The 27,916-nt window shown below is 36.8% G+C and overlaps 4 protein-coding genes across 6 annotated transcripts; 1 reads left to right on the forward strand and 3 right to left on the reverse strand.

Moving 5' to 3' along the window:
• Nucleotides 1-598: 598 nt before the first annotated feature.
• On the reverse strand, nucleotides 599-3,369 carry LOC115444105 (40S ribosomal protein S9). The gene is made up of 4 exons (XM_030169755.2): nucleotides 3,216-3,369; nucleotides 2,266-2,497; nucleotides 1,738-1,924; nucleotides 599-795 (listed from the first exon to the last, which is right to left on the reverse strand). The coding sequence occupies exons 2-4, from the start codon at nucleotides 2,486-2,488 to the stop codon at nucleotides 621-623; spliced, it is 585 nt and encodes a 194-aa protein (XP_030025615.1). The 5' UTR covers nucleotides 2,489-2,497; nucleotides 3,216-3,369; the 3' UTR covers nucleotides 599-620.
• An 884-nt stretch (nucleotides 3,370-4,253) lies between these two features.
• Nucleotides 4,254-10,856, reverse strand: LOC115444104 (protein KRI1 homolog). The gene is made up of 11 exons (XM_030169753.2): nucleotides 10,629-10,856; nucleotides 10,086-10,286; nucleotides 9,525-9,688; nucleotides 8,985-9,133; nucleotides 8,313-8,457; nucleotides 7,819-8,028; nucleotides 7,364-7,499; nucleotides 6,709-6,797; nucleotides 5,815-6,096; nucleotides 5,494-5,663; nucleotides 4,254-5,050 (listed from the first exon to the last, which is right to left on the reverse strand). Exons 1-11 carry the CDS (start codon nucleotides 10,741-10,743, stop codon nucleotides 4,330-4,332), a joined length of 2,382 nt encoding a protein of 793 aa, XP_030025613.2. The 5' UTR covers nucleotides 10,744-10,856; the 3' UTR covers nucleotides 4,254-4,329.
• Nucleotides 10,857-11,102: 246 nt separating this feature from the next.
• Nucleotides 11,103-26,676, forward strand: LOC115444098 (cleavage and polyadenylation specificity factor 73). Of its 2 annotated transcripts, XM_037439289.1 has the most exons (17): nucleotides 11,103-11,353; nucleotides 11,712-11,775; nucleotides 12,106-12,203; nucleotides 12,446-12,574; nucleotides 12,890-13,067; nucleotides 13,366-13,455; nucleotides 13,679-13,829; nucleotides 14,722-14,897; nucleotides 19,620-19,749; nucleotides 21,171-21,346; nucleotides 22,790-22,930; nucleotides 23,302-23,410; nucleotides 23,931-24,115; nucleotides 24,645-24,673; nucleotides 24,725-24,770; nucleotides 25,589-25,711; nucleotides 26,424-26,676. In XM_037439289.1, exons 1-17 carry the CDS (start codon nucleotides 11,280-11,282, stop codon nucleotides 26,532-26,534), a joined length of 2,010 nt encoding a protein of 669 aa, XP_037295186.1. In that variant the 5' UTR covers nucleotides 11,103-11,279; the 3' UTR covers nucleotides 26,535-26,676. The 2 variants fall into 2 exon arrangements, with proteins under 2 accessions (XP_037295186.1, XP_030025609.2); XM_030169749.2 differs by having other exon boundaries at nucleotides 24,645-24,770.
• LOC115444097 (delta(24)-sterol reductase-like) lies at nucleotides 15,067-18,801 on the reverse strand. Of its 2 annotated transcripts, none has more exons than XM_037439292.1 (4): nucleotides 18,635-18,801; nucleotides 17,402-17,592; nucleotides 16,668-16,935; nucleotides 15,067-16,298 (listed from the first exon to the last, which is right to left on the reverse strand). In XM_037439292.1, the coding sequence occupies exons 2-4, from the start codon at nucleotides 17,588-17,590 to the stop codon at nucleotides 15,154-15,156; spliced, it is 1,602 nt and encodes a 533-aa protein (XP_037295189.1). In that variant the 5' UTR covers nucleotides 17,591-17,592; nucleotides 18,635-18,801; the 3' UTR covers nucleotides 15,067-15,153. The 2 variants fall into 2 exon arrangements, with proteins under 2 accessions (XP_037295189.1, XP_037295187.1); XM_037439290.1 differs by lacking the exon at nucleotides 18,635-18,801 and adding an exon at nucleotides 18,008-18,085.
• Nucleotides 26,677-27,916: the final 1,240 nt, after the last annotated feature.

Consider the following 27,916-nt stretch of genomic DNA (forward strand, 5'->3'; position numbering starts at 1 on the left):
GCCTAGGTCGCTAGTTCCATTAGCAGGACGGGGCAATAACTGACGGGTTTTCCAATTTCTACTGTCGTAGCTCGGAGTCAGGAAATTGTCATGTAATACTCGTGGCTCAGAAAACATGTAAACCCGTTGGTCCTGTGCCTTATTCGGAAAAGTTTGATTGCAGTCTCACCAAATTGCAATTGAAGGAAAAAGTACACCCATTACGCACACACTTGTGCACTATATCTCCTTTGTATCTATCTGATATTCGTAGACAGTTTGCAGAAATTCGACTAGGAGGGATTCACCTCACGTATTAAGCGGTAGTTTATACAAATCCTACTAATATAAATGCAAAAGTTTGAGAGTATGGATGCATATATGTATGTTTGTTCTTTCAAGAAAAAACTATTAAATGGATTTGGATGATACTTTACAGTAATATTAGTAATAAATCAGAATAACACATAGGCTACAATTTATGACTGGGTAATTTGGTCATAATAAACGACACATATCAAGTAAGTCGGAAAAAAAATATTCCGGATAACTTCACGCGGGCGAAGCCGCGAGTAAAATCTAGCCGTCCATAAAAAAACTGGTATAATAAAAGAGTGAATAAACAATCAAGGATTTATTGTCTAATCCTCCTCCTCGTCGTTGGTGGCGCCGCCGCCCTGTCCCTTGCGCAGGTTCTTCCTCTTGACACGGCCGGGCCTGCCGCCGCCGAACGGAGACTTCAGGGAGAAGTCGATGTGCTTGCCGGAGTCGAGACGCACGATGAACGATGGGATGTTCACCACTTGCTTACGCACACTGAGGAAACAATTTAAATTAACATTTGGAACTCAGGTTATTATGGATATTGGTTTACATATTAAAACTACACCCATTTAATTCTAATTCAGTCTATTTAAAATACAATTTCAATATTGAAATTCAAAATTAAAAAATACAAGTTATGTCTTATGAAATGAGTGGTCATAAATAACTGCACTCATAAAAACTAAGATAAAAAAATAACCATTTTGTACCAAGTTAATCAAAATCCATTGCAAATTGAATTCTGTGTATAACAAAATGATTTATTGCGATCCCATTCCATCATTGTGGTATTTTACAAATTTTAGTTTATATTAACACTTATTACTCTTTCAAATTGCCTCTCAATGCAAATTTGTCACCTTACCTTCTGAGCTCACATGAGCAAATATTTCAAGACATTGAACTCAACATGGGTTGAGACTCAAGTGGTCATTTAGAATAATTCAAGACAGCACAGCCACTGTTGATGCTGCGTGGTTACACTACCTGTGTTGGATTTCATTGTTAAACATATTTCCACAGTAGGATATTCTTTTACTAATTTGGAACACATTTTTGTGCATCATCAAATTACAATCAGAAATAAATTGCACTATTGGTGAAACTATGAATGATTCTTTTATTCAGATGCACAAAACAAATTTCATGCACTTAAGTAACTTCCAATTCACATAAAATGTTTCAACTTCAAATTTGATTCAACTTGGCAATCAAAAAACTTACAATTACCTATAGCTGTGTTCATAAGTGGCACAGGAACTATTTACTATTAGTTCCAACTCATAAACATCACTGAACATATAGCTGACAATATTCAAATATTTCTTACTCTGTTTTTGTAACATCTTAGTGTGAATAAGAAATCTTTCACCTGCAGTATCATGCATGTTAGTTCTTGTAATTATTCTACTATATTATTAAGATAATCCTCACCGAATGTGCCTCTGTCTGATCAGAATTCGAGCGTGATGGATGGACTTGGCAAGACCAGCCTTGAACACCTGTGTCTGCAGACGGCGCTCCAAGAAGTCCTCAATCTTCAGACCCAGCACGTAATCGAGCTTCATCTGTTTCTCATCAAGCACACCAATCCTTACAAGACGTCGGAGAAGTGCATTACCTGCAATTGTAGGTTTTTGTAGAAAGGTTTGTGACATTGATTTGGAGGGTAATGTAATGTTTTGTCAGTTTAACATGGTATTCAACACTAGAAACTCTGACAAGAGGTTGCCAGATGATTTATCATCATTAAGGTTTATGCAATTGAAATTATTTTTAAATATTTAACTTATTCTTATACAATAAAATTGTATATTTAGCATTCAGAAAACTTGGCAATGCAGGAACAACACAAATGTAATTTATATGTGTAATTTCTTTGGTAGTTTCAGACATGTTTGCAGCAAATCAGGGGCAAACTAAAATAACTCACAACTACAAAATAAATCTTGCAAACCATACCTTCAAACAACCTCTTAGGGTCCTTCTCTTCAAGCGTCAGCAACTCACGCGCAGCCTTACGGATGCGCGCAAGCGTGTACTTGACGCGCCACACTTCACGCTTGTTGCGAAGTCCGTACTCGCCGATGATGCGCAACTCCTGGTCGAGACGCGCCTTCTCGAACGGACGGCGGGGGGTGACATAAGTCTTAGAGAAGACTGACGGAACTCTGTTGTTCACCATGATGGCGAGCTGGAATTGGTGATAAGAATATCAATAATGATATTTGGTGGTTGAGGCAATATAAGGTGAGGAAATAAAACTAAAAAATATTTTTAAGTTACGATATCAGATTCTGAAATTGTAATGTGTTGGAATAAAATAAGGGGAGTATTTAAATAATCAGGTTACAATGGAAGGCTACTTATTGAACACATGACACATTTTGAGGTTAGAATTTTAAGAGGTTTTTCAAAATTATTGCCGGTGACGAGAAGCCAAAGTTGTGTGAAAACTACTTTTACAGACATTACATTATCAATCAATTATGAAATATTACAATTTGGGATAATTTGAGTGGCTTGAAAGTATACTTAAAAAACAAACCTAAACAAAAACTGCAATGGATTAGTGAAAAACTATTGAAACTACTTTCTAAATTTTGGCGGATTGTCGCCACGAGGAGTTTCAAGAGTGAATACCCAAAATTCACACGGAACTTCAGGCTACACCACGCTTGAGAAGCTACGTTCGTGGCTTTGCTTTTGCCTTGGTGTCCACACAATAACGCCAATAAATTTTAGCGCCTTGTTCTACTTGAAGGCATAGGGGATTGCACGTAATCCATTTACATCGTACAAATAGGTTTATAATTACCAAATATTGGTTATAAATATGGTTTTAAACACTTTAATAGTTTTATTTCAACACTTATTTCACTAATATCACAAAATTACAAAATTTTATTCACCTCGTTCCGATAACACGGCTCGCCGAAAAAGACACTTGTCAAAAAGAAGGAATAGATTATAGGTTACACGAGTATAGACTACATATAGTATCTAAGTAGAGTATACAAAATGCACCATAGACAATACACTTGTCAATGCGATAAATAATGAGAGCTACAATGTAATGATGACTGTACACACTCGCCGAAAGTTTGCTAACATTTTCAACCAAAAGATAGACCGTTCATAGCTATTTTACTATTTTATTGCTGACATCTATAAATATATATTTGTACATTGCCAAATATGGTTACGTTTCTATGATGTTCCTTTAAATTAATCATTACATATTCTGAGTTAAATATATCGTATCATGCATGATATATCATGTCATAATGTGACAGAAAAATCGTACTTTTATGCTCAGAACTTATGTCTCCAAACTATACAAGCATTGTTCCAAGTATTATGTGCATAAAGAAGCTGCCTAAAAACGCCCATAAAAAAGCGGATATATACTTTATTTATGAATGCGTTCATAATTACAGGAAACAGTATGTGTTGTTGTCTATGTAGTAGGTAGTTAGGTATATTGAAAATTACAGTTTCTTGTTCAAGTTAAATTTGGGAGTTCTGGCACCATCAAAAACCTATCGGTTCACTTCTGAATTCATCCATAATGTAACTAACAATCATATGATCAAATTAAAAAATTTTGATTATTTTTCTTGCGACCAGCTTGGTTTCAATAAAAATATTGTACAAAAGCATATTAGTATTAGGTATAAGAGCTACAGTGCTGAATTTATATTTTTAAAAGTGTAGGCCACTTTATTTCCGCCCCATGTAGGTAGGTTTATATAACGAGTGAGCGTCCTCTGAAATCTGCCGCCCCTAAGAGGCTGTCCATAGGCCCATAGGCCGCGGTCTATACAGCCTATTTACAAATCCAGGACTGAAGATCTATAGTTTCATTAGTTAGCCGGGGAACAGAAGAAATTTTCTAACATGTTTCCAAAGGCGGTTATAAACGTACTGTTTACAAAAAAAAGACGTCGAAAATGTAAAATTATAAAATTTAATTTAAATATACATAATGTACAGTTGAAATTATAAAAGTAGGTATAAGAAGTTTTATTTTTTGTACTTCAAGTAACCTCTGTATTTCTTCGGATTTAATCCGTACGCCTTCAGTCGTTCGTCGGACAAATTACTCAAAGGGTTATTAGATGCTTCATCTTTATTTTTAAATTTATCTTTATGTTTGAATTTTGAATTTAGACTCTTTTTGTTTTGTACTTCGTTCTTTGAATCTGCATTAATTTTGTTTTTCTTTTTCTTCTTTTTCTTTACTTCTTCTACTGTAGTATAATTGTCCAATTTTCTCTTCAAATTATTTTTATTACTATCTTCTCCGAAGGTCGCTTCACTTGTTTGACTAGGTGCCTCATTGTGTACTGTTTCGACAGCAAAATCACCTGTTTTGAGTTTCTTTTTCTTCTTTTTCTTACCTTCGTTAGTTTCTGTCTGTCTATTATCTACACTACCATTGTCCTCTCCATCATTATGTTTATTTGACTTTTCTTGTTCTGTAACATCTTCATTTACAAAACTATCATTACCATCTTCTAAATGTCTGTTTTTCTTTTTCTTCTTTTTATTTTTTGTTTCTACTACGCCATTTGCCTGAGCACTCTCCACATTCTGTTTTACTATATTTCCATTATCTTCTTCATTGATTTCAATTTCATTTGTTTCAGATGTTTCAGTAGTTGCTTTATCTTTTTGTTTATTCTTTTTATTCTTCTTTTTCTTTTTGGTAGCTTCTTCCACAGGAACTACTATATCAGGGTCCCTGGAATAATTAAGTAATTTAATATTTAAATTATGCCTGCCTCGGTGGCGTAGTTGTATTGCATGTCCGGTACAATAGCGCTCTGAGGTCCTGGGTTCGAATCCCGGGTCGGGCAAAGTGATATTTGGGTTTTTCTGCTCAGTATCAGCCCGGAGTCTGGAATTTGTGCCCGATATGGCGATAGGCTCGCCCCCTATCACATCATGGGACGGAACATACTTGGCGAAAAGTGGGTGCCCTAGTTGCGCCTCTGCATACCCCTTCGGGGTTAAATGCGTGATGTTATGTATGTATGTAATATTTAATTAGCAACCAATTCATTAGTTTTGTAAACTGTAAATTATGATCTTCAGGCATCACGAAAATTCTAAAGTGGGCCATTACAGGCCGATAAGTAATATTAGACCACAATACGCTAATTATTAATAATCTATTATACTCACTCAGGTAAATCTTTGAATAGACTTGGCAACACTTTCCGTTTGAGAGAAACATCAGCTGCTTTGCTAGCGTAGGTGTTGATCTCACTCTTTTCCACATTAGCTGGTCGATATTTAACAATTTTCTTCAATGGCACCCATTGTGTTAGCTCTTTATCGTCGGCTAAGAGGATCTGTAATGTGAAATATAGACTTAAAATAAAATGTTATAATTTTGTAGAACATTATAACACATTTTTTTGTTTCAATGTTATATGACACCTTGTTGTATATTCTACTATACTAATTATTTTTAAATCGGTGTCAATCAATATAACAGCTTACCTCCTCAACGCTCAGTCCAAAGTCATTTGGCACAACCTCCCTATATTTGAACCTGGTTGGAAGATCCCCAATCACATCTTCACAGTCCATCTTATAATACTCTTCCATGTATTCTGAATATGTCTTGTCTGCCACCGTTGGCACGAATTTCGGCTTCTCCATTGCCAAAATTTCCGCTAACTTCGACTTCCGTTTCCTGTTCCGCCGCTTCTTGCCCAATGTGCTCTTTATCTCTTCTAGTAAGTTTGCACGAGCTTGTTTCGGGTCGTAGTCAGCATCCATCTGGAAATGTATTTTATTTAGAATCTTAGAGATCGAAAAACATAAATATGTTTGTCAGAATTAGTTCTTGTTACGGTGTTTTAGCTCATCATAATATGATTTGTAAATGTAACTTTTACACTTCCGAAGTGACATGGACTTATCTATACTTTCAATTCCTGCGGCACCAGGCGTTTCACACCTGGTCATAAATCTATACTTTTATTTGTCGCACTGTTAGCAAGACATGTACAAGGTGTTCCAGACCTGGTTTTGCACTCAACGTGTTAAGACTAGTAACACTGCAGTAAAGTGAGATGGACTACTACAATTTTAGGCGGCTTAACTAAACATGTACTAATAGAAGGGGGCATTAGTGTACTCAAGGAGAGGAGCAGGTGAGGACAGCTACCCACTGGATTCAACACAAGTACATACTTTTGTATGTATTATGTCAAATTATTCAAACTACTATGAAATTTCTACTCCTCACCCGGATCAAAATGACATTTGCTTCCCCCTGAGTCACAAACTGGCTACGCCCATAGAAGACAAAATTATTGAATCGGAACATAAATTACAATAAAGCCGTAAATGAAGGAATTTTAGAAAAAAAAACTCTTGAAAACATACATTGAAATTTTCGTCTTCACAATGCGGACCATCCTCATTACCGTCCTGGCCAGTTTGGTCTTGTTCCACTTCGTAATTATCCCAATTTTCTGCAAATAAATATTCCTCTAGTAATACGATAATTATACCGTTCGAACAACACAAGCTTCTGTTGCAGGCTTTTTAGTGAATAGTGCTTGTTGTTTGACATTTAGATAATGTAGCAAAAATTTTTTTATTGCTTTGAATAATGAGACGAGCTTGCGCTTGGCCTGATAGCAAGCGATACGACAGCCCATAAACAGTAGAAACACCATACAACACCTTAAATTACAAAATGTTTGATATTCCACTGCGTTCACTATCAATGATGTTAAGTCTTATTATGTTCAGTAGTTACACTAGCTTTTATACTAAATATCAAAATCAGTTTAACAATTTATTTGTGAAAGTGTAACAGACAAAATTCGTTTCGCATATTTGTATCTTACTGTTACCTTGCAACTTGTTTAGCTGAGTATCTAAGATCTATGTAGTTATGCTACATAATATTATGTACATACTTCATTGTTAATTCTTTTTATGTCAATATACATAATAAGTGCTATGCAGCATTCCGGCGCTGTTCAGCATCAACAGGATTAGTAAATCAGGTCCAAGCAATGCAAATCTTTACCAATCTCCAACTCCTGATCCAGGTCTGGAAACACTGGTTTGTGCTCATCAGCCTCTCCATAGAACTGCTCGTTGAATATGGCCTGCATCCGTTTGTCATGCTCTGCTGGATCGAAGTCACCTTCCACGTCTGCCTCCTGGATAAACAGATTTAAAGAATGGTTATGCGAAAGTTATTAATCAAATAAGGAATTAAAATTGGTAAAAAAAATAATAAAATTACGAAATTTTGTAAACATAAATTCTTGTTTTATTAGCATGTGCTATGTTTTGTATGGTCAGAAAAGTTACCAGAGACCTCTCTACACCCAACCTGTCGACATAGGGAAAGGTGCAATGATACCTCATTATTGCAGTATTAAAAAAAAAAGAAAACTTAGCAGCATACATGGCAGCAACAATGAACTTACAAATATTTAAATATCATAACATAACCTTAATTATATCTCAACTGACCTCAAATGCAAGATCTTCATTGCCAGTAACTTCCTTTATCTTAGCAATCTTCTCCTGTATCTCCTTCAGTTTGAGGGCTTTCAACCGCGCGATCTCCTCCATTTTGCGCTTTTTCTCCTCTTCCTTTCGCGCTCGCACTTCCGCACGTTTACGAGAACGGCGATCGTCTTTCGGGCGAATGTAGTTCATTGTACGCGGGAAGCGTTTCAACTGCGAAATGAGTATAAAATGTTATTTAGGTGTAGACAATTATGTAGTATTTCTCAGTGCTAATGGCATGGCAGCCTTCACAGTGTGTAGGCATAGGGCCGTTGTGATTGGCTAATATTGAGATATAACTTGAATCTAGTTGGCTGTCAGTTAAACAAAGCTGAATAAATAGCAAGCTGTCAGATAAACAAAGTTAAGAAACATACTTGTTATCACAGCAATGCTCCAACATTAGATAAATAACGTCTATGAATAAGGGGGTTAGTGTCCTCACTTCTACTTACATATTCATCATCAGGTTCTTCAAAACGGAAGTTGTATGCTCGCTCAAATTTCCCTTGCTCTTCCACAGTTTGCTCGTCCGCTTCAAGATCATCATCATCTCTGACCTTGTCTCCTGCTTCACCAACATCACCTTCCTCCAAATAGCTGTAATCAGTAACAAGCTGATTATGATTAAAATCAATGCTGTTTTACAGGGTATACTGAGCTGGTATCCCTGTTACCACACATCATGCAAGGAATCCATTGAGTGCCTGGTATTGTTAACTGTGTGTGTGTGTGTGTTTTTTTTTTTTTTATACTTTTTTTTTGTATTTTTGTGTGTGTAGAGAAATAAATAGTTTAAATGGTTTTATATTCACTATTCTACATTATATTGAGTAGTATGGAGCAACACAAGTAACATCTGCATCAGATAAATAGACTGCTTGTAATTTTTGGCACAACAATTCATGTGAAATCTTGTTAATCGTAAAACTTTAAGCAATTCTCACAAAATAGTTTAGAATAACATTACAGTAAGCGTTTTGTCGAAAGGTAAAGCCTAGTGTGGAAGTCATTGCAAAACAATTTTACTGTGTAAAAATTTCTTATTGTAATTTTTTTTCCTTTTACTTATTTATAATAGTTTAAATCAACTGTCCCTTAGCAGTAGTTCAGAGATAAATACGTACCGTTTATTAAGTATATAGTCCCTGAGGAATGCTTCTCCCTCATTCAGCTTCGGATCAGACCAGAGTGCCTTCAGTGGCGCCAAATCTTTTTCCACTTCATCCTCTATGTGCTCTTTCTTACCAATAAGGTAATCTTTTAATGTACCCTCCTAAAACAATTTATTTTCATAAATATTGCATGGAGGATATTCTTTTTTTATTAACACAGTAAACCATTGCAATATTAGAGTTTAACAATTTACATTAATGGCAAAAAATTAAAACAAGAAAATAAAGTTATAATACCAAAATTTTATAGAACAAATATGTGTATTTGAAAATTTCTATTTAATAAGATGGTTTATTTGAAGTAACAGTAGGACATTTCAGGTACTTAGCAAACAATATAACTCAAATATATAGACAGATAATTCTTAATTGATCACCACATATTTAAAAAAACACATAAACTAATCAATTAAAGCTAGTGCAAAATAGGCAGTCATATCTCTAAGAACAATCTCTTCCAGACAATAGTAGTAAGTATTACATGATACTAACCTTTGCAATTTTACTTGTGTCACCAGCTCTCTCCTGTTTCTTTTTGTCTGCATCGGTACTGGTTATTTCTGGTGCTTTCTTCTCAATGGTGAAGATTTCACCATCATCTTCATCCTCGTCACCACTATCCTCAAATGTCAAACTCTTGGTCTTTGTTTCTTTTTCTATAAGTTCATAATTTTAGATGTTTAGAATTATTACTGTACCAATCACATTAGCTTACAAACGAAAAAAAATATCAAAATCAGTCTGTTTGTTTTTGAGAGCTTTAATGCCACATACAAACATACAGCTACACACTTTCAACTTATAACACCCCTCTTTGTCCGTCAGTGGTTAAAAAGATGAAAATTACAAGAAATTTTGAATATTGTATACCTTAGAACATTAAAATTATTTTATTTTTTGTATTCGGGATTACTTGTTGCATATTCAGATTAAACAGCTAAAACTGAATTATATCTATTACTCAGTTTCAAAATATAATGAACCACATCTAAATTAATAATTATTTTTAAGCAATAGAAATATTTTTTCATTCATATTATAATTATACTACACCTTGTTTCTTTTCTTCATCATTGAAGAACTTAAAGTTTGGATCATATATCCTCGGATCCTTAGTTTTTAATAGAGCAAGCGTCTTCAGGAACTGTGTTTCTGTCTCTTCAGATATTTCTGGAGGCTCGTCACTCTCATCTTCACTATCAGATGTTACGGACACATCTGAACTAAGCACTTTATCACCGTATTTTTGTTCCACTGTAGACAAAACAATAGTATTTTTTTTATATATTAGATTTTTGTTTATGATATGCAACACTCAGATCTTCAAAGAACAATTTGGTGGATTTTTAATAGTAATTTGATGGACTATACTTTTAAACGTTGGGTGTATTGAAGGCTACAAAAAACTATTACAGTATTTCCGAATAGGTTATGTGTACTTATATCTACATATATTTTTTTATGCAAGATTAATATTTTTATTTGAGATTTCAATGAATGAGTACAAGAAAATGTGCTTATAATTCATGAGATACGAGTAAATTATAGTAGTAATAAGTATGGCAGGCCATATATATTAAAATTTGCTACACATACACTTGTGCCTTTCTTCCTTTTCGCGCCACGCGTTGTATTTCTTGGCGTATTCATTCTCAACTTTAATTTCGATCTCGTCATCGGACTCATCATCAAAAAGCTTCTGTTTAGGCATCTGGTTTATATATTATTATTGATTATACGCCTGGAGAATAATATAACCAACAAATTATGTCGACGATTTTTACTCTTTCTTATACATAAAATATTGACATTTGACAGGATGTAATAGGGATGTTATAGTAAATAATTAAATTAATCATAGACAAACTTTAATAAAACGCAGTTTATAGATTTAACAATCTCCGCGGTTATAATGTTTTAGGCAGGCATGTACATTAGAATAAAAAATAAATAAAAAAATAAGTAAATATTTTTAACTAATAGATACAGCAGTTTGAATATCATAATTATGGTTTTAATTTTAGAGTACAATGTGTGGATGAATGTTTTATATTTCGTAGAAACATCGCGTCTGGCAACAATATTCTAACCTAAATTGATATTTGATTAATCAAATTGAATCAAATCTAGCATTTCTGTTGTACACCGCTGTCGATGTTTGTTATTGTTTCTTTACCGCTGCTATAAATCGTCGTTAATTTATAAATGTTAATTTTTTCAATAAGATAGTTCTTCGACTAAGCAATCATGACCACAAATCCGAGGAAGGGAACCGATCCGGTTCCTATGGAGGAAAGCGACCAACTTACGATAAGACCGCTGTGGGTATTTGTTATTATTTTTTACAATAAAAATATAGGTCAGTGTATCAAATGAAGTTGTTTTTATTATGTTTAAATACTCCCAGTATTCATAATATATACGATAATTGATGTTTATTATATCAAACATATGATACCAATAGTTTTCAATGAGTTTTCTAACGTCGAGTATCCAACGTCAGCTGGACCCATTTTGATGGGGTTTTTGTTTATGTGTCCTCCATTTTCCTATTACGTAATATTTTGAAAGTAGTATAAATTTTTAGCAGCATGATAAAAAAAACAACTTATTTCCTTTATACAACAAATATAATATGAACAATGAAATAAAAAATTAACAAATATCCTATTTTTCCAGAGGTGCTGGACAAGAAGTAGGCAGATCATGTATAATGTTGGAGTTCAAAGGAAAAAAAATCATGGTATGTTAGTCTAATAAATAAAAGAAAATAATTACATGTAATAAAAACAAGTAGATAATATCAGACATGACTCAACATCTGGAATTATCTGCTTGTTTTTATAGAAGAGATAGCTATTTAGTGATAAGATTTTCTTTTGTTGCATATATTTAAAAAATGTTTTTATTCACTTTTCTGTATCTGAGATACTTAAAGATGTTTAATTTTATTTTCAAAAACCTTTTTTCAGCTGGACTGTGGTATTTTGCTATTGTTGCAAATATTTATAAATTTGTTTTTATTCTTTTTGCCCTGTGATGCTTAAAGATTTTTTTCAAAACCTTTTTTCAGCTGGACTGTGGTATTCACCCAGGCTTGTCAGGGATGGACGCACTCCCCTTTGTGGATCTCATAGAGGCAGATGAAGTTGATCTTCTGCTCATTTCACAGTGGGTTGGATTTATTTTATATTTTAAGTTGAACCCAATTATCTTATAATTTTGAAATGAGTTAGCATGTTTATAGGCAATTAGCTACTGCTTGTTACTGTGTTTATAGAAAAGCCCTTTCAAGGATTAAAAACTGGGCTGACATTAAAAAAACAGGCTAGGGATAACCAGAAAGAAAATTTTAAAAAGATCAAAACATATATATTCAACCTTTTTGTAGTATTGTGTATATTACTTTTCAGTTTCCATTTAGACCACAGCGGTGCATTACCATGGTTCCTGACAAAGACTTCATTCAAAGGTCGAGTGTTCATGACCCACGCCACTAAAGCCATTTACAGATGGCTTGTCTCAGATTACATTAAAGTTAGGTGAGTATTTTTATTTTAATTGTGTCATATGAAAAAGATAATACAAACCAATTATTTCTTTGTAAGGCCAATACCGCTTTGCTAAGTGCAAAAGCGGTATGTCAGGAAAACCTTATTTCGAGATAATCAAAGTTATGAAAATATAGTTTTATATGTAAAACAGAGATAGAGAAACTTTGAAGGATTTTTAACAAGTTCTAAACAAGATACCGTTACATATGTAAGTTCATTGGATGGGTATTTCATTATCAAATAATGTATCTTATTATAAGTGTATTATTCACAGTATGCAATGACATTTTTGTGTATTTACAGTAATATATCAACAGAGCAAATGTTATACACTGAGTCAGATCTTGAGAACTCAATGGATAGGATAGAGACGATAAACTTTCATGAGGAGAAGGATGTAAGAGGTGTCCGCTTTTGGGCATACAACGCGGGACATGTGCTTGGAGCTGCTATGTTTATGATCGAGATTGCTGGCGTTAAGGTAACTTCATTTTTAATTTTAATATTCAATGCATGCATACAGAATGTTAAGACGACTGATTATGCTATGCAGCACAATTGGTCTGGTTTCATTAGCAACACAAAATTCATAGTACATTGCAGTACATGCTTATCTTTTATGTCTAGCTTGTTATGCTCATATTTAAATTCTTGAAAACCCATGTAGCAATACGAGTCTTTGTATTATCTATGTGCTTATAAACACAACCGGTGTGGGTGTTATAACAAACATAAACTTTAAACTTATTTATATTTAGGAATTGGTTATTTCTTTATAGATTCTGTACACTGGTGACTTTTCAAGACAAGAAGACAGGCATTTGATGGCAGCGGAGATACCCACAGTGCATCCTGATGTATTGATCACTGTAAGTACCTGATGTCCAATTTTAACATAGTTTGATGGGTTAAGGTGATATTTATTAAGAAGATTAAATAATGGTAAACATTTTATTTGCCACTAATAATGGCACTCAGGTTCTACGATAACTTCATTCTATGGTACTTTTCTTTTGCGGTATTTTTATATAATGGCACTTTCTTATTAGTGCACTACCAAAAATCTCACAAGGCCTTGTGTGTACATCCCAGGAGTCAACATACGGCACACACATCCACGAGAAACGCGAAGAGCGCGAGAGCCGGTTCACGGGGCTCGTGAGCGACATCGTGGCGCGCGGCGGCCGCTGCCTCATACCCGTGTTCGCGCTCGGCAGGGCGCAGGAGCTGCTGCTCATACTGGGTGAGTACTGCGCATGCGCATGTCATGGTTCACGGGGCTCGTGAGCGACATCGTGGCGCGCGGCGGCCGCTGCCTCATACCCGTGTTCGCGCTCGGCAGGGCGCAGGAGCTGCTGCTCATACTGGGTGAGTACTGCGCATGCGCATGTCATGGTTCACGGGGCTCGTGAGCGACATCGTGGCGCGCGGCGGCCGCTGCCTCATACCCGTGTTCGCGCTCGGCAGGGCGCAGGAGCTGCTGCTCATACTGGGTGAGTACTGCGCATGCGCATGCCATGGTTCACGGGGCTCGTGAGCGACATCGTGGCGCGCGGCGGCCGCTGCCTCATACCCGTGTTCGCGCTCGGCAGGGCGCAGGAGCTGCTGCTCATACTGGGTGAGTACTGCGCATGCGCATGTCATGGTTCACGGGGCTCGTGAGCGACATCGTGGCGCGCGGCGGCCGCTGCCTCATACCCGTGTTCGCGCTCGGCAGGGCGCAGGAGCTGCTGCTCATACTGGGTGAGTACTGCGCATGCGCATGTCATGGTTCACGGGGCTCGTGAGCGACATCGTGGCGCGCGGCGGCCGCTGCCTCATACCCGTGTTCGCGCTCGGCAGGGCGCAGGAGCTGCTGCTCATACTGGGTGAGTACTGCGCATGCGCATGTCATGGTTCACGGGGCTCGTGAGCGACATCGTCAATCAATTTGGATTGGACCAAGGAAAAAAATCATTCGTTAGCATGTCAAACCAAATACATTACTAAGAATTGAGAATGAGGAGTTACATTTACTTTCTCACAAGTCGTTAAACTTGTGTGCCTAGACTAGTTGTGACTAGAATGTGCTTATTCAAAATTATAAGGTCGTTTTTTTACTTCATTAAAATTAAACCTTTAAATGATTGTTCCAGATGAATACTGGTCGCTCCACCCGGAGCTGCAAGACATACCGATATACTACGCGTCGTCACTCGCCAAGAAGTGCATGGCGGTGTACCAGACGTACGTGAACGCGATGAACGACAGAATACGCAGACAGATTGCAATCAACAACCCGTTCGTGTTCCGACACATTTCCAACTTGAAGGTGAGTGACGTGATTCTAACTGCTATGTTCGGATAGAGAAAATAGAGTAAACTTATTGGGATGGTTGCAGTCGAAAACTAAGCTATGCTTAGCTTAGCTTAGTTGAGATGTTGTTTTTATATTTGTGTGCAGGCTAGAATTAAGGAATAACAATAAAAATGTAGGAAAAAATATTTATTTTTAGTTACAAATGAGTTAATATAGTTTTATTTGCGTAAATTAATTTATGTGAAGTTATTACAAAAGTGTTTTATTGTTATTTAATAGCATACTCCTCGCCGATCTCAAACACATTTATCTCTGGTTTAACTTTGTCATAGAGATGCGGGAAAGCACCCTCCGCACCGTACTTCTTCCTCACCACCTCGTATAGAGATAAATCGAACATGACCTCAAATTCCTCGCGAGTCATGAAAATATCCGCATAAAGGAACGAGTATCCGCCGACGTCCCGGGTAAACTCTTCCATTTTCCGCATAGCGGACACCGGATTGTATGGCTTCTTCTCTTTAACTCTTCCCGGTACACCGTAAACACCCAAATCATTATACATTGCGTAGTTAGTACCCGGTACTAGATATTTCGCGTCGGGCCTCTTCAACTGGCCCGATGATGGACCGTGATCAATTATTTTGCACGGATAAACCAGTAATGGAAACTTCTCGAACAATTGGCTGGCTATTTCAATTTGTTTTTCCAGTTCTTTGATAGGCAATACTATGTCTTGGAAGACTTGTTTTGTGAACGTATACGCTCTGATCCCAGGTGTGGTAGTGAACTTTAAGAATGCAGGTTTTGGTGGTAAAAGCCAGCCGAAAAAGTATCTGAATAGTGTGTCGTTGCCAAAAGATAACATATCCTCAACCACCCAGAATATAGCTCTGTTGTGCCTTAAAAGATAGTCTCTCAAAGGAATGAGTTCTTCCTTCTCACCTTTTCTAAATAAAGACTCAACATGCTTATAGAACCAGGGTTTGTACCATCTTGAGCAGTGGTTGACAGGAACCTTTGCGTCATAGTCAGAGTATTCTCCAATCATCACAACTGCTTCGTCTTTACTAAAGATTGTACCCTCGATATAATCAGGAAACTCTTTAGGCCTAGCCTCGTAAGTCCCTGATAATTGACGAATCATGTCACAGTACGCCTTCTGGCCTTTCACAGGGATATATTTGATTTTAATATACGGTTTAATTTTGACGATTTTCAACGTCAAAGCGACGAGAAAGCCGAGGCTTCCGTGAGACCAGGGTAAGGTTTTGAAAAGGTCTGAGTGCTCGTTGTCAGCTGTGGCTGTTATTAAGGAGCCATCGGCTGTGACGACTTCGTAGCTCGTTATCGTTTCGTGGTACAGGCCGGCTTTGTGTGAGTGCGTGGACATTCCTGTGCCGAGGGCCAAGCCTGGAAGAAAGGGATGGTGATGTTAGTAAGTTGCTGCCGGTTAAGGTTATATTGGAAAAAATATTTGAATAGAAAAGGTTCGTTAATGGTTTGTTTTATACCTTCTTTCAAATATTTTATCTTATTAAAACCCTTCATCAGGAAATATTATTTCTGACACGCCTTGTTCGCGGCATGCTCAATTCGTATTCAAACCCTCAGAGATGCTAAATAAAGTAATTGACAATGCAAAAAATAAGCCCATTTGAAACAAAAAAAACATATTTGGAATAAGATTAGTTAAAACAACAATATTAGTCATACTAAATACTAAAAGAGCTCATAAAAGGAAATTTCTATTCGTCAAATTTATATTATGTTTTAAATTACCTCCTAAAGTAGCATCGACCAATTCGATAGTCACAGCGAGCGAGTACCCCTTAGGTATCAAGTACTCTGTGATGTCTCCGATCGTGACCATAGGTTCCACCCTGACCGTCATGTTCTGTTCGTCCAGCTCCAGGATGTCGTACAGGGGTATGGGAACTTGGTGGTTCAGATGCTTCTCGAAGAACTTCGTGGATAGGGACAGCCAGTTGGGACGCGATGTGCATAGCAGTTTGCGGTTTTGTGATGGTAGTTTGTTCCATTGTTGGACCTGGAATGTTGGGGATGATAAGTTGGAGTGATGAGGATTGTGAAGTTGTAATTCAAAGGTTTAGGTGACGTCAGACTACTGATATAATGATGTTGGTCTTTGCGGTGTATATTTTTGAGATATGATATTATACTTGTTCTTCCATCTCCTTTAATCTCACTATAATGTAGGACTAGTGCTACATATGCTTGCAAGCATATTATATAATCGATTTAACGTAGTATTTACGATCGTCCAACTGCCTGACAAATGGACGAGTCTTCACTAGGGAATCCAGCCCCGGACAAATTGTGTTAGAAAACCAAAATGTTGTAAAGCTTAGGAATCAAACCTCAACACCCGTCCACTGTCAGTAATCAGTATACTGTATTGCTGACCGAGCAGGCAATTTCAGTAAAAAAATCTAAAACAGTTTCATACACGGAATTTGTATTTAAAAGGAAAAATTGCTTTGATTGTTAATTACCCTGGCCTGTATCTCTCGCACGGCGCTGTCGTGCCTCTGCGGGTCGCTACCCAGCCGCCGCAGGTATCCACGCACCCGTAGCATCACGCTGAATATAAAGCTGGCGGGTAGGCAGAACAATGCCACTACCAGCTCGCGATTGTCCTCCAGCCATCGTATCAGACGATGTTTTAACGAGTTGGGTATCATTGCTGAAACAGAATTTGTTAATGAAGTTTGGATGTTATAGTGCAGATTTTGAGTCCGTTATGATATTTATTGTAGGTCGTTGAAACGCGTTCTCTATGGGCTGGATTATACCTAGAGAGGGTTGTCATCGGGATAACGGCCTGTTGTAAAAACTAAGTCAAATTTCTTCTACAATATGCTTACAGAAGTTTTTGGTGTCGACAACTTATTGTGGAAATATGAGGGCAGTTAAAAAAAATAGTGAACGTATAAGTAACCTGCGAACTTTTTTACACTAGCACTAATCTATACTATGATATTCATAGCATTATTTTAGCCTATCACTGACTGAACTGATTTTGCACGTCTAAATACGGTGTACTATGCAACATATAGAGAAGTGTTAATACACATATAAAAATATATTAAAATACGTACTGATACACGTCCGTCTAGCCGCCTAGCGACTCCACACCTGTTCTCTACGATAACTGGATTGTACACAATCTTATCTTAATTCTGATTGTTGTGTTAGCAAGCGATGATAAATCAAATTGCAAAGATGTGCTTAGTTGCTCATTTGTTTTATAGCGTAGGTTCATAGTTTACATAGGCACATCGTTTTACTCTATTTAAAGTCTAGAGTTTAAGTAGTCGCAATGTATAATTAAAAACAAGCAAGGTTTTTTTCCTCGTTTACTTTTGAATTAAATGGGTTTGGTAGTAAACAATTGATAATGAAATGTTAAAAAGTGAATATCGCTATTATTTCAAATACGATAGTTTATTTAGGAGCCATCGACAGGTCACACCGCATCAATATCGGCAGTTTTATAGCTCACTATCTTTTTCCATCGCTTTCCTCCGAACGAAATTTCTCTTTCGGAGTAAAATACGTCTCATGCATTTGTTAAATATAAAAATTGGATGATCTATCTATATACCAAACACACAAAAGCGTTCATTTTCATAATTTTGAGTTTACTATTAGAAAAAGAGAAACGTTATCACATGTACAATGTTAGAAAGAATAATTAGTAAGATGATGAATTGCAATATGCTTACCATTGACTCCAGTTTGATATTTTGCACAAATATAAAATGTAAACAATAAAAAATATATTAAAACAATATCAAAGCGTCCAACAATAATAAAACAATATAATCCGATACATATAACCTAGCACGAGCCGCTCGCGGCGCGGCGTCTCGCCGGCTACTAATCTTATAAATTTCATTTGGCCATGACCTTTCATCGAGTGTATTTCGCTTGCCTATCGTCGTATAAACAATGTTTAGCATTTTACATTTTTGTCGGGCGAATATTTGAATGTATTTACTCTTGTAGTCTGTTGTTAATTTTTCTGCTTTTTACTGGAATCGCGTTGTTCTGTTGAAAGCACTACTAGGACTTCAAATTACAAAACTACTTTGACATAGAATTTTTCGATAAGATATCTTAACGATATGTTCAGTATTTGCAACAGCTACTTCGTCATTTCCGAGAAATGGCTCGGCGGCAAAATATAACTGTGCTGTCTACATTTAAAAAAAATATATTGAGTAAAGCTAAGACGACCAATTCAACAGTCTTTATTAATACAGAGATATTTAAAAAGCCTAAAAATTTTAATACATATTTGGAAAGTTTACTTATGTATTTTTTTTTCTCGAATACCATTTTTGAATATATCTCTATAAGGGGCCGTTCAAGTATTACGTAACGAAATTTTTGAAGATTTTTGAACCTCCCATCCCTCCATGTAACGCGCCGTAACGTTTTCCTGTACGCCTCCCTTCCAAAAGTTATGTAACTCTAAAGTGACAATTCACAATTATTTTACGCAAAATACCGGAATGTCGCTAAAATACCTTTGTTATTGTTATAAAATAAAAAAAACAATGTTACATAACGCTTTGTACGAAAACCCTCTTCCGCGCCTGTAACGCATCGTAACTTTTTACAAGACCCCCAAAATGGCGTTACGTAATACTTGAACGGGCCCTAACTCTTAAAGGTGTTATAGATTACATGTTTTGTTAAATCCAGGGTATAGACCACTTCGAGGACATCGGGCCGTGCGTTATCATGGCCTCGCCCGGTATGATGCAGTCGGGTCTGTCGCGCGAACTCTTCGAGTCCTGGTGCACGGATCCTAAGAACGGAGTGATTATTGCAGGTGCGTCTATTATACCAAATTCTAGCCTTTTGATAGAAATAAAACTTGCATATACAGGGTCATTTTGACATCGCGTTACTCAATTAAACCACATACTTATCTACTTGGAAATAACACTTTACAATAGGTTACTTGAGACGTAGATGTAAAATAAAAAAGTGTGAGTTTCGAACAAAATAAATATTGATAAAAAGTAATTATAATTTTACGCGCCCTAAAGCCACTATTACTACTCTAAAAGAATTCGTCGCAGCGGCAACATCATACTTTCAGTCAGAAATACATCCATGCACACGCCATATTCACATTAAACTACAAAATGATCAAAAAATCTGAAAACTAAAACTAGGAGTTTTGGTGAAAATATTCATTCTTAATTGATGATTTTTGGCACAATGTCAGCCAAGGTGTAGACGAGTATGTGGTTTCATTTAGTAGCGCAGTGTCAAACTGACTCTATATATTAGAAAAACTTGCATATATTTTTTTAGTACATGGAATTACAATTCGAGCAAATTACTTGCCTGATTGTAAGCTTCATGATTCCGTAAAACACGAGTCACGATATCCTTCGAAAAAGAATTAAACAGTGCTTAGATATTGCCGCTTGACAGTGGCGAAGGGTGAAAATTTTCAAAAGGGAACCCGAGGAAATATTTTTTTCTACAGTTAACATAATATAATACGCTGTTCACAATAAATTAAAATCAGTAAAATATCATAATACTTAATAATTTCCTTCTAACATAAAAAGTATGTCTAGTCTCTAAATTTACAAAATAAATCATATATTTTGAACATAGGTACCTAAAAGAGTCCAACAAGAATTAATAATGCACAAACACTAATTATCCATTCTAAATTATTAAAAATATTTCGCAACATGAAGCCGCAAATTCTCGGGTTACCCTGAAGTACACAGACACGCACGCACACATGTATTTTTACGTCACTTTCAAAAGATTAGACAAAGACCCCGCGCTGCGTGTGAAAGAGACAACAATATTGCGAGGGAAGCTATGCGCGGCCGGGTTCACTTCAAACACTATAAGGCGCGAGCACTGCACGCGAGTTACGATTTAACAAATTAATAAATATAAGATGACTTGTTTGAATATACCATTTTTATTCTAGTTATATTGTTATGTTTTTCTTTTATTATTTTTAATTAATTTACAAAAGGTAACCCGGTAGGAATCGGCTTGTATGGACGCTTCGCCACTGCCGCTTGATGACTAAAATTGCCATTGAAATGTGACCTACCAAGTCAGACTCATGCATACGAGAGTCCTACCTAATATTGTAATAGCTGGCAATAGAGACCAGGTCTACAAGACTTGAGCTTCATGTAGGCCATTACTATACCAATGAGATGCTATGCTTTTGGATATAGTTATCATGCTTAATCTATTCAATTCCAGGTTACTGCGTAGAAGGAACGTTGGCGAAGACAATCCTCTCCGAACCAGAGGAGATCACATCCATGTCTGGTCAGAAGCTGCCTCTAAAGATGTCAGTCGATTACATCTCCTTCTCGGCGCATACGGATTACCAGCAGACCTCGGAGTTCATCAATATACTGAACCCGCCACATGTGGTGAGTTTTGTAGTTGAAGGGGCAAAGGAGCAGGCTACCTTGTATTGAGTAAACCGCTTATAAAAATTGTATCTAGCAATCCATGTAATCCGATTCCTGCCGGCTTCCCTTTCTTATTTATTTAATACTAGCTGACCCGACAGACGTTGTCCCGTCTTAACTATGAATTTGCAGCGCGCATTCTTTCAATCGGTGACAGTTATTTCAAACAATTGACAGTTATATAAAATTAATATTTTCCTTAAGTTTTCTAATTTTTCGCGCAATCTTTTGATTTTTTTCTTTCATAAGAACCTTCTCCTGACTAACAAACACAACAAAAAAAAAATTGTGAAATCGGTCCCGTCGTTCACGCGTGATGGCGTGACCAAGGGAAATAGGGATTCATTTTTATATTTATAGATATAATAATCGTACGATTTGCAGACCGCATTTATAGATATCATTAGTACTTGTATATTGTATAGGGTTTCCATTCGGAGACGTCACCCTTCGCCACTGTTATCTAGGATATTTATATCTGTCGCATACTGATCAGCGTACACAAGGTGTAAGACCCGCTATAATGACCCAAGTTTGTCGCGTTCTGGGATCACCCTGTATATATCCAGTTTCAAATAGGCAGGCGTAATTGTGTCGACTGCAATCACCTTGTTGGTGGATACTCTATCATATCATCAGGTGCAGTGACCCAACTTGCCTGTAAAAAAACATCACAATACTAAGAAGAATCCTTGAATCAATGCTCGGTTGGAATACACCAGTGCGGCTTACTGCAGTAATCTCACTCTCGCATAGCATATCCGAACGCGAGTATGACTCAAACACTTAGCGTGTGAAAATGAGCGCTACGAGTATGCGGCCCACACAACAAGTGTGCATATGAGCTTTTCAACACAGTGTGTGTATTATGCCGTACTAGTTTAGCGCTCTTTTTCACACACTAGACTTGGACTCTCTTATCCTTATAGTTTTTTTTTTTTCACATTTATGCTTTTAAAAACAACAGTTATCGGGGCTGTAGTCAACGTATTAACAATTGCATTGTAAATCAAAGGTATAGGTTATTCAGCAATTAATTGAGTATTGACGTTGTCACCTTGTCTATCTTGAGTTATATAAAAAAACTTTACTTACATTTAAATAAGGATATCATAACTCGAAGGTATCTGATCTATTTCCATTCAAAATAGGTAAAGTGTAAATATTCCTAAGGTTTTTTGTGAATTATAATTCGCTTTAACGGTGAAGGAAAGCACCGTAAGGAAACCTGCACATCTGAGAAGTTCTCTATAGGAATTTCGAAGGTGTGTGAAGTCTACCAATCTGCACTAGGCCAGCGTGGTGGACTAAGGCCTAATCCCTCTCAGTAGTAGAGGAGGCCCGTGCCCAACAGTGGGACAGTATATAATACAGGGCTGATATTATTATTATATTCCTCAGGTGCTAGTTCACGGTGAACAGAACGAGATGTCTCGTTTAAAGGCGGCGTTGCAGAGAGAACACCGCGGCAAGATCGCCATACACACGCCGCGCAACACGCAGCAACTGTCGCTCACGTTCCGAGGCGACAAGACTGCTAAGGTAATACAGGGTGTTGCGGAATTCTGTGTGAGATAATATAGGATGTTATTAAAACGTACTAATATCGCTCACTATTACAAGGTTGTTATATTTTGCACGAATTTATATATCACACGTTACTTATTTGTTTTTCAACAAGGCTTAATGCCAATAATATTATTCAAATTAAAACATATTATATTAATATATTATAATTAAAACAGCACTGCAGCAATTACTTACTGAATTGTTAAAATGGTGCATATTGAAGCAGGCCTATGTCTACCAGCGGACAAAGATATAGGCTAATAATGATGATATTGATGATGTGTCGTGAACTTCAAGAACTATAAAAAAATGATCGGTGACTAATTTGATGTTTTTGGTGTTAGGTGATGGGGTCACTAGCGATGGACCCTCTGAAGCCAGGACAGCTGTTGCAAGGAATACTCGTCAAGAGGAACTTCAACTATCACATACTAGCGCCTTCGGACTTGAACAGTGAGTTAATTATGAAACTTTATTAAATTTGGCAAAGTATCAAAAAACTTTAATTGTACTATCTTTCATTTTCATACAATGCATTTAGCATTGAATTATAATTGCATATAGACTGATTTAGTTGATAAGAGGGAATTTTGTTATGTCACATATTTCGATCTAGATACATACATATTTATGTAGCCAGTATAACTACTGGACATAATAAGACATATCATGTGTCAGGATGGACAGCGCAGTGGAATACTAATCAATACTTTATAATTTAAGGTATTAGTGTTTCTACTGTTTATGGGCGGTCGTATCGCTTACCATCAGCCGAACGGTAAGCTCGTCTCATCATTCAAAGCAATAAAAAAAAACATATCTGAAGACCAATCTTGGAATAAACATATCACAATAAATAAAACGCGAACATATTGCCCAAGCTTTATTCGGATTAATTCCGAGAATCAGTATGTACTCGTGTATTTAAAGTCGTAAATCGCGTGCATATTTGTAATTGTTGTTTGTTCCTTAGAATACACAGAGCTGACGCAGTCCGAAGTGTCGCAGCGGCAGTCGCTCCAGTACAACGGGTCGCCGGCGCTGCTACGTCACGTCCTCATGCAGTTGGCGGGGACCATCGACTTCCTGTCGGAAACCAAGTGGAGACTCTACGGCTGCATTGATCTCACTTTAGAGAGTAATATTATAACGCTAGAGGTAAGCATTGGGGGTAATTGGCAATGAATAAGTTGGAATATTTTAGCATACATTGGTTAGAAAATAAGTAAATAAAATATCATTATTTGTATCGACCTGCACATCTGAGAAGTTCTCTATAGGAATGTCGAAGGTGTGTGAAGTCTACCAATTCGCACTAGGTCAGCGTGGTGGACTAAGGCCTAATCCCTCTCAGTAGTAGAGGAGGCCCGTGCTCAGCAGTGGGCAAGTATATAATACAGGGCTGATATTATTATTATATTATTTGTATCGACTACCGAGAGGTAATTATCTCTCGTCAGTCCATATTCTATTGGATCCCACTTCACTTACAACCAGATGCCAGGGAGTAACTTTGCCGTGTCCGTATAGAACAAAATATGTGTTTATCCGAGGTGTCGCAGGGGGTTGAGGTTCCATTATTTGATATCCCTCTTTTATCAGGTTGAGATGAGGGTGCATGTACTGTAATTACCGGGTACATGGAGACATTGATTGGTCGGTTGTGTTGATTAATGTTGTGTTGCAGTGGAGCGCGCAGCCGGTGTCGGACATGTTCGCGGACGCGGTGGTGGCGGGCGCGCTGCGCGCGGCGGCGCTGGCGGCGCCCGCGCACCTGCCGCTCGCGCCCAAGCTCGACCGCATGCACTTCAAGGTACGCACCACGCACCACAAACAATACTTTATCACTTATTCTATACATACATATCAACTGTGGTTTTATATATACTTGCTATATGTAACTTTTACTTTCTAGAACACATGTTTTGGGTTATAATTATAGTCCAGGAATTATTTTTCATTTCATAATATGATGCATTCATGATTATAACCTGTTTTGTGTTTAATAAACAAATAAATAAATAAAAAATAATTAACGTGCAAGTTTCAAATTAAATTAATATTCATAAAAACTATTTTAATTTTATATAGCCTAAATCAGCGGTAGTCAACTTTTTTTTTTAATGGGGCCACAAAATTGCCGATTTTTTATTGAAAAAAGAAAAAGTGGTCACAATAAAGCCCAGCTATAAAATACATTATTTTCCTGATGGGTGCGAAATTTAAACCTTTCCTTAGAACTCCTGGTGAGCCAATCAGAATGGCTCGGCCGCAGAGGTTGAGTATAGCTGGCCTAAATCCACTACACTAAAAGAATTTGTCGGAGCAGCAACATAAAACATAATACTTTCAGTCAGAAATACACTTACACACACACACTTCAATTAGAATCTCAGATATTAATTATACCATGTATTATTATTTACGATCTTTTAATAAGCGATCTCAATCTCAATCATCGATCCGATTTCGAGAATAAACCAATCAAAATAAAGTATTTATAAGTATATTAAAAAAGCTTTACTCTGATTGGTGCATTTTCACGATGAATTGAAAAAAGCTTTTAGCGTTATTTATTGAAAACGACCCTTAGTAACAATTAATATTAATCTACTTTTTTGACATTCACAGGAGTGCGTGATTGAGATGCTGCAAGAGATGTTCGGCGAGGACTCTGTGCCGAAGATATTCAAAGGAGAGAAGCTTTACGTCACAGTTGACGGGAAGAAGGCAGATATCGATCTCATGAGTATGGTATGTTGGTGTTTGATACAAAAAAATATTAATGGAAAGTCGAGCACATAATCAGTCTTACTTATAAATTTGTTCTAGCGTTGAGGTGGTTAAGAATTGCTTAAATAGCTGTTAAAAACCGGTTAGCTAGTTTAAACCTTATTAAGAGGCAAGATGGTGGGTTTTGACTTATAACTGATTGAGTAAATTTGTGTTTCAATTAAGCATAGCTTTGCGAAATTATTATAAGTAAGACTGTGTACGAATAATTATTTTTTATTATATAGTTCGCTGTCGTCTTTATATTATAGATATTTATAAACGCGAAAGTACTCTGTTTGTTACTCTTTCATGGCTGAATTATTGAATTGTTTGGGGTGAAATTTTATATAGAGGTACTTGGAAACCCTGGAAAGGACAAAGTTCTTTTCTTATCCTGGAAAATCATATTCGCCCGGGCAGAACCGCGAGCAAAAATTACTATAATTCTAAAATGTTAGGATTTCTGTAATATATTTCCAATGCTTGTTACATAATTTTAGGATTCCGGATTTAGAGCAATCAAATTGAAAACTAAAATAGTAACTGAAGGGAACAAAAGTGACGGACTTAGAAAAATAAAATGGACGCGATTACCTTACTACTAATAGATTATATTTCTTAAGTATGGGATTGTTATCCACCCTAAGGCAACTACCCCCATGACGAATATAACCGTCGTTCACCCCCGCAGGAGGTGTCGTGCCCCGAGGACGAGGGCCTGCGCCGCTCGGTGTCGGCGGCCGTGAGCAAGCTCTACAGCGCGCTCGCGCCCGCCAAGCCGCCGCCGCTGCCCACCGCCTGACGCGCCTCACTCGACCCACTCGCCTCTGTACACCACCAACTCTATACTGTTCAATAAAAACATACACTGTACTTGTTTGTAAGTTATTTGTAATTATACAAGTCGGCATGACTGACTATTCAATAAAAAAATATTTACTGCACTTGTGTTTGTATGTTATTTGGAATTAGTTGACCCGACAGACGTTGTCCCGTCTTAACTATGAATTTGCAGCGCGCATTCTGTCAATCGCTGACAGTTATTTCAAACAATTGACAGTTATATAAAATTAATATTTGCGTTAAGTTTTCTTAAATTTTCTAATTTTCCGCGTGATTTTTTGTTTTATAAGAACCTTCTGACAATAAAAAACACAAGAAATAATATTGAAATCGGTCCAGCCGTGATGGCGTGACCAAGGGAAATAGGGATTCATTTTTATATTTATAGATTGTACAGGTCGGCATAACTGCCTAATCAATAAATACTACATATTTACTGTATTTGTGTTTGTGAATTATTTGTCATTATGCATGTATGACTGTCGACCTTCCAGGTATCTTTGGCCGTTCACTTTCTATGAATTTACTTCGTTTAACATTAGGTGCAGTGAAGCCTCTACCGAGCCACAAAAAGTGTACTTAGAGTAAATGACCCTAACATTGGCACCCCTACCAATATAATATGCTACATTATTTTAGTTATAAAGCCCTTCGTGTACGAGGCTATTGGTAAGTGACGCGTGCTGTACGCGTATCCTACCAATTGCTTGTAAGTACCATACAATTTAACTATGTTCAGTACAGGACACCTCGACAATGCTTGACATTAGTCGAACACTACTGTTTGTGCTGATTGCTAGCTACACGACGTTTAAAAATGGCGGCCGATTCACTAATTTTCAATAAAGAACCATAATCTCGATCTATAAACCGATTCCAAAAATGAACCAATCACAATAACTCATTTGAAAACATGTCAAAAATACCTTTGTTCTGATTGGTCTATTTTTGAAATAGTTTGAAAATAACGTTTGGTGTCGTTTATTGAAAACTCGAGGAGGAATGAATTTAGCCGACTTTAAAGCCACCTGGAGTGGGTATTGCAAAAACCGAACTGATGACAAGCATAATACTAAACTTATGGTTCTTAGTCTCGTAAATTGTGAATCTCAGTAGGAGAAAGAATACTAGTAACCTAAACTTGTGACAGACATTTGTATTTAGTACATATCTATAAAACATTTTCGAAAATAGTAATTCCCGTGATGAACATTGACTGACAAACACTACAGCATAAAACGACAACGTCTAGAACAGCCATACTCAACCTTTTTTTTAATGGACCACAAACACCATTCGGTCGTGACGCGCGGGCCACAAAAAATATTTAGGTTTAATAAA

The sequence above is a fragment of the Manduca sexta genome, chromosome 16, assembly GCF_014839805.1.
Source record: "Manduca sexta isolate Smith_Timp_Sample1 chromosome 16, JHU_Msex_v1.0, whole genome shotgun sequence".
NCBI classification, from domain to species: Eukaryota; Metazoa; Arthropoda; class Insecta; order Lepidoptera; family Sphingidae; genus Manduca; species Manduca sexta.